General features: G+C 37.3%; 1 protein-coding gene across 2 annotated transcripts; it reads left to right on the top strand.

Annotated features, from left to right (window-relative positions):
* Nucleotides 1-963: 963 nt before the first annotated feature.
* On the top strand, nt 964-6,473 carry LOC107783944 (benzaldehyde dehydrogenase, mitochondrial). 2 transcript variants are annotated; one of them, XM_016604970.2, is made up of 11 exons: nt 964-1,133; nt 1,945-2,079; nt 2,364-2,506; nt 2,638-2,791; nt 2,904-3,133; nt 3,356-3,445; nt 4,392-4,565; nt 4,635-4,772; nt 5,206-5,343; nt 5,444-5,505; nt 5,950-6,473. In XM_016604970.2, the coding sequence occupies exons 1-11, from the start codon at nt 1,064-1,066 to the stop codon at nt 6,221-6,223; spliced, it is 1,608 nt and encodes a 535-aa protein (XP_016460456.1). In that variant the 5' UTR covers nt 964-1,063; the 3' UTR covers nt 6,224-6,473. The 2 variants fall into 2 exon arrangements, with proteins under 2 accessions (XP_016460456.1, XP_016460455.1); XM_016604969.2 differs by having other exon boundaries at nt 979-1,133; nt 1,942-2,079.
* Nucleotides 6,474-6,836: the final 363 nt, after the last annotated feature.

Genomic DNA, 6,836 nt, shown 5'->3' with positions numbered 1-6,836 from the left:
AATGTCGGGTTGGTTTGGTTCAGTTTAACTTTTTTTAATTAAACCAAACCAAACCAAATATGGTCGGGTTATTTTTTCCAACACCAAATCATAGTCGGGTTTTTTTTTCTCGATTTGATTCGAATTATCGGATTGGTGCAGTTTGTCAGTTTTATTTGTACATCCCTAATTAGTACCATACGCTTATGCAATACGTAAAGGGCTAAAGGCTACAAAGCCTAATGAGGAATTGTTTGGTAATGCACCTGATTATGTTGAAAACATTGTTCAACAACGTCTTTAGAGAAACATAACCAACTTAATTAAAATCTTACAGCATATATACACTCATTTAGGACACTTTTTAGGAAAAAATACGAAAAATCTATCTCTATAGTAGTCTTTCTATCTTTTATTAGTTTTTGAATTCTTCTTCTCACTTACGATGGGTAGTTCTTCCACGAACTCAAGGTTACTTCTAGGTGTATTCAATCTTAATGTTCATACAGAAATGATGATATATTCAAATTTATTGGATTGAATTGAATGTCTTATTTCTCTCATAATATTATTTCTAATTTTTTCTAGTTTAAAAGAAAAACCAGTCACCTTGGTGATTTTTATTTAAAGAAAAAAAAATACCTAATTACGTTTTAAGAAACTAATTACCCTTAAATGAGACACCACAGTAGTAACTACAAAAATGAAAACTCCTTTAACCACTCACAAAAGAATATGCCTATCCTTTTTTAGGAATAAATAACCAAAGCATAAGGACGATAACAGAAAAGAAAATGGGTCAATTTTTGTTGAGTAGTGAGAGACCATCAAACAAAATGTTTTAACGTACCAAAAAAGAAGTGCACTTTAATTAATAATAGAATTATTGGTATAATAATTTTGAAAGAGAGAGAAACAAGGCAGAAAAGAAAAGAAAAAGCATGAGGCCTAAAGAGACAAAAGGTCATTTGGCACTTAGCACCTACTACTTACTCATTAATCTTTATCTCCCTATCTTCAAACTCCCCATTAATATAAGCAAAATTCAAGAAGTTGGGAAACTTAAGACACCAAGTTCAAGGCTATGGCAACTCGAAGACTTTCTTCTTTGCTCTCTCGTTCTCTCCATTTTCCTTCTGCTTCTGCTCCTCTAGGTTGCTAGCTCTTTTTCTTTTCTCTCTCTTTGTTAATCTGTATTATTTGCAAGCTTTTCTTTTTCTTCTTCTTTTAGATTTGTATATTTGATGATGATGGTCAAGTTGTCCGAATACCTTTTTAAAACTCTAAAAGGGAAAGAAGGGTTGTTCTTGCCTTCTTGGGGTATATGTACTTTTTTGTGTGTTAGACCAATTAATGTTACATGCTTTGTTGCAGTCTCAGGTAAGTTTTTATTGCTGGGATCTTGAATAGATTAAAGCCTAAAAGGGTATCCATGGTATTTAATGGACTGCTACTTCTGTTTAAATTCTTCGGTTTTTCCTGTCTCAGGTTATTTTTGTATGTCTTGGTTTCTACTTTTAGGGGTCAGGAAATTTTAAATGTTTTATCCTAGTTTTTCAATCTACCATGAAATTTAATGCAGAAGAGGCTTGTGGGCACACTCTATATCAATTTTTCCACTGGGTGTCCGGTACCTGCATTGGAGCCCGACTATATCCGTCTTCGCACCGGGTAGGGCTCCATTCGGGATAGCTCTCCCTGCCAAGAATTTTTTCATATCCAGGACACACCTCTGGTTAACGGAGGAGCAGTCCCATCCACTGCACCACATCTTTGGTGGTCACCCTATATCTGTTAAAGCATCTAGAGCACAATTTACATGATTGTTTCTATATGTATGTTATGAAATTGATGCATAATAAAACTTTTCCAATTGGAGTATACTACAATAATTAGTTGCGCACATATTTGATTTATGCTAGTCAGTACAAAAGTTTATGGTTTTTAATTAACTGAAATCAGCAGGAAGGAGCAATGGTGTGGCAAGGCACATCAACAGGTTTAGTACTGCTGCTGCAGTTGAAGAAGTAACCACTCCACCTGTTCAAGTTAGTTTCACTAAGCTTCTAATCAATGGCCAATTCGTTGATTCTGCATCTGGTAATTATTCGGTACCATTTCCAACTCGTTAGTTCTTTTATGGGACCTTTACACAAATGGCCGGCCATATTCATTGTTTACTTTTTCTAGCCATATATATAGTTTATACATTGATTATACACAATTATTATATATATAATATATAAATTATGCATATATTATACCTCCAACGGCTATTTTTAATTTAAGCAGTTAGGTAGGCAGCTATTTGGGTTAATTCTTCTTCTCTTTTTTATTAGTTGCTATGCTGCTGGAAATAAAAATTGGATATATGTTTTTTGTAGGAAAAACATTCCCAACTTTGGATCCAAGAACTGAGGAAGTCATTGCAAATGTTGCTGAAGGTGATGCTGAAGATATTAATCGCGCTGTGGCTGCTGCTCGCAAGGCATTTGATGAGGGACCTTGGCCCAAAATGAGTGCTTATGTAAAAGCTTGATATCTTTATCTTTACTATGTCTTCTGCTTTGATGCTACTCCAATTTGTTAACTGTCAGTCTCTAGAAGTCTTTTTGCTATTGTATAAAATTCCTAATCTCTGTGGGGGTGTTTCTTCAGGAAAGGTCAAAGATAATGTTTAAGTTTGCTGATTTGGTGGAGAAACACAATGATGAGCTTGCAGCTTTAGAAACATGGGATAATGGCAAACCATATTTGCAGGCTGCACAAGCTGAAGTACCTTCTTTTGTGCGATTATTTCGATATTATGCTGGTAATGACACTTTTAAGACACGGAATATATGCTCTGGCTAGTTGTTCATACTGTCAAGCTTTCGTGTGTATGTACAAATCTTTTAAAAATTTGCTTTCATGAAAAAACATAGGTTGGGCAGATAAAATCCATGGTCTAACCGTTCCAGCTGATGGGCCACACCATGTGCAAACTTTACATGAACCGATTGGTGTTGCTGGTCAAATAATTCCATGGAACTTTCCCCTTCTTATGTTTGCCTGGAAAGTTGGGCCTGCCCTAGCTTGCGGTAACACTATTGTCCTGAAGACTGCAGAGCAAACTCCACTGACTGCTCTTTATGTTGCAAACTTATTCCACGAGGTTGGTTTATGTACAGTATATTGTGCTGAGGCACAAGCTGCTGCATTGCATAAATTTCTCTGCAATCGCTTAGGAAAGTTATTGCTCCTGCTTTAGACGAGCCTGCTTCCATTCAAGATGTTTGAACTGGACAAATAACTTGAAAAGATGTCCTGTTCCTATTGCAAAATTAAGCGACTCTTCACTACATGTATCTGACATATTGTTTTTGACTTTTAACAGGCTGGTCTTCCTCCAGGTGTTCTAAATATTGTTTCTGGTTTTGGACCAACTGCTGGTGCAGCACTTGCTAGTCATATGGATGTGGACAAGGTCTATGAGAAACTCTTCTCTTCTTTGTTTTCTTCTCAAAAATAAAAACTCTTCTCTGTTATGAATTAAGTGCCGTTTTTTGAACTTGTGATTACAATATTTATATATGAATGATTTGGTGGATGAATTTTACCTAATGACACATTTCCACTTTGGTGCATCAGTAGCATAGTTTCTGTTTTCACTGTTAGAGCAGCTAGTGCTTCTCAATTATGAAGCCACCATGTAGTGACGGTGTTGTAAGCTAATTACAACTTACAATAATATTGTAGTCGGGTCAGGGTGAATATAGCATTTGCAGTAATTTGCTTATAAGATGAGTTCTCGAGGTCTCTCACTTGTGACCTTTATGGGGAGGATTAACAATCCGTCACACTTGTGCAAGAAAGAGTGATTGGTGGATTATATCGTTGGAACTTTACGCTTAGGGTAATGGTCGGATCCTTATGGGCCAAGAGGACTAAATGCGTTACATAGTTTATTCCAGATTAACTTGTTGAGGTGGGGGTTGACAATAACTGGTATTACCAAAGCGAATGTTATAACTAAAACAGCTCAACTTGAGAATAACTAGTCTATGTTATAGTTAGGGTTCTGTTTCTGCAACGACGTATTTTCCTGGATAAGAAAGCCCGAAGGTGACTTAAAACTTCCTTCTGGGTTACATACGTGATGTCGAATTCAGACAGAAGCAGCAACCATCTTTCCGTCTTTCCCATGATGTTAAGGCTGGTTTCACAAATGCCAATGATCAAGCAAATAAGGAAGATGAACCTCTTTCTGGGGAATCTGTGCTCATCTAGCACGAGATGATAAAGAGAGAGCTTCGTTTATCAATGAACTGCAGAACGACGGAGCTCTGACCTAAATTTTATTTGGATAATATGTAATGCATATTTGATTGGCAATTTGACCCCCATTAAATTTTTCCATTTCATTCTTGCAGCTTGCTTTCACTGGATCAACAGAAACTGGAAAAACAGTACTTGAACTGGCTGCCAAAAGCAATCTGAAACCAGTTACCCTCGAACTAGGAGGGAAATCACCTTTCATTATATGCGAGGATGCTGACATTGATCATGCCGTTGAGCTAGCACATTTTGCACTCTTCTTTAATCAGGTCTGGCAGATTCTTCTAAAATTAAGTACTCATAATTGAGTGCATGACTGAAGTTATTTCTGTTTGTAGGGCCAATGTTGCTGTGCTGGTTCTCGTACCTATGTACATGAGCGAGTATATGATGAATTCATAGAGAAGGCAAAGACACGTGCAATGAGACGTGTAGTTGGCGATCCCTTCAAGAAAGGTGTTGAGCAAGGTCCTCAGGTACTCTCTCCTGCCGTCCCATTCTGTTTATGTAAGTTGCTTGCATAACTAGAAACTTTCACATTTGACATTTCTCTGCATTTCTTCCTGATCTTCTGTCCCTGAAAAAATACCAACCTAAAGCTGGACCCTAAACTAATTTGTAAAGAATCTGTTATATTCCCAATTTCATCACACTACCGCGTGGTATGTTGTCTGACTTCCTCCATCATTAAGTGAAAAATCGTCTTCCCAAGAGGCTCTCTTATGTTATGTCATGCGACAATTCTATTTGGTAATGAGCTATTGAAGTGCAAGGAATCTAAAATGTCTACTTCCATGAAAGATTTTCTGAATTATCTGTTTCCTAAGTGACAAAATTTAGTGAAGGACATAGTATATAACTTGAAGTTTCACATTCTGAAGCTAATCTCATATCTAATAAACATTATAGATCGACTCGGAGCAATTCCAGAAGATTCTTCGGTACATAAGATCAGGCCGTGACAGCTCTGCTACCCTTGAATGTGGTGGTGATAGATTTGGCTCCAAAGGCTACTTTATTCAGCCCACTGTATTCTCAAATGTGAAGGTATATGCTTGTTTTCCTCCATCTCTGAATTGCTCAAACAATTTCTCTGAAAGTTCCCTCCAAAAAGTTTAACGCGATCCTTGACATTTGGTTGAATCAGGAGGACATGTTGATAGCACAGGATGAGATTTTTGGCCCAGTGCAGTGTGTCTTCAAATTCAAGTAAGTTATGCTATGAACCTTTTGTGGCAAAAGGACTATTCATAACTTTGCTCTCTATTGTTGCAAAAAACAGATAAATTAGAAATAAGCTTCACTTTGAGCACATTTTTCTATCTTTTACTGGTTACTGTTCTGCTCAACCTAAACTTTCTAGTGTTTTCCTACTAGGTGTTTAACTTTGCTAAGCAAACAATTATTCATCGCTGGCTCTTCTCTAACTGACGTAGGCAAATGGTGTGAATTTTTCCAATAACCAGGGAAAAAACTTTTGAGAGTCTAGCTTATATTTGGGGTCTATGCCTCAAGTTAGGTCTAAATGATGGACGTGATGGAACGTCTGGTCTATGTTTAATTAAGGATAAAACATTTTAGTTCTTCTGTGATATGAGAAGGTTTAAGGAAAGCAATCTCATGTTAAATGTTCTCTGACCGACTTTGTTCCAGGGATATTGGCGAAGTGATAAAGAGAGCAAACAACACGCGCTATGGTCTAGCAGCAGGAGTATTCACAAAGAACATCGACACAGCAAACACCTTGACCAGAGGACTAAGAGCTGGAACTGTGTGGGTTAACTGCTATGATGTATTTGATGCTGGGATTCCTTTTGGAGGGTACAAGATGAGTGGCATGGGCAGGGAAAAGGGAATTTACAGCCTTAGCAACTACTTACAGGTGAAAGCTGTTGTTACTCCATTGAAGAATCCTGCGTGGATATAGATCGCCACTGGCCGCCTCCCTGTTAATCCGAGCACTCTTCCTGTAAACTGGTGTCCTTTGACTGTCGTGTGGAAAGGCATTAGTCTTAACTACAAAGTACAATTTCCTTTTTTTTTCTAATAAAAACTGCCATAGATAACGTGAGAATACAATGTATGGATAAAGTACAGATGGTATGGAAACTTTAAAAGAAATACGATATTAATGACCTAGAAGAAGTCGAAGGAATGATGATCGCCTTTCTTGTCAACCTCCTGGCTTAATTCTTAATTTTGTAGGTGGTGTTCGAATTAAGACAAAATATCATAGTATATAAGATGGTTATACGCGGGGCTTATAGATGCATGTGCGAGAGCTTGCTCATCCAACAAATATATTGAACGAGTGAAGAAGGGTCAATTTGACTCGAATCTGGAACATGATCTTGAATTCTAAACTTGTTAATGATGCGTCTGGGGTTAATTGGAGTGCTGCAATAAAGGAATTCGGGAGATTGTGTCTCCCATGAAATGACTTGTAATAAGCTGTAACTTAAGTTTTGCTTCGTGCAAATATTTGCATGTAAAGGAATTCGTCAGTTCGATGACTTGTAATAAACGTCCCTGCATCTTAT

Source organism: Nicotiana tabacum, chromosome 4, assembly GCF_000715075.1.
Source record: "Nicotiana tabacum cultivar K326 chromosome 4, ASM71507v2, whole genome shotgun sequence".
NCBI lineage: Eukaryota > Viridiplantae > Streptophyta > Magnoliopsida > Solanales > Solanaceae > Nicotiana > Nicotiana tabacum.
This window is presented reverse-complemented; position numbering and strand designations above follow the sequence as displayed.

Excerpts from the sequence above, each read along its gene's own strand:
- LOC107783944 (XM_016604969.2), top strand. The coding sequence starts at position 1,064 with ATGGCAACTCGAAGACTTTCTTCTTTGCTCTCTCGTTCTCTCCATTTT. Across the intron at positions 2,080-2,363 it reads ATTCGTTGATTCTGCATCTG|GAAAAACATTCCCAACTTTG; the intron begins GTAATTATTCGG and ends TGTTTTTTGTAG. Across the intron at positions 2,792-2,903 it reads ATTATTTCGATATTATGCTG|GTTGGGCAGATAAAATCCAT; the intron begins GTAATGACACTT and ends GAAAAAACATAG.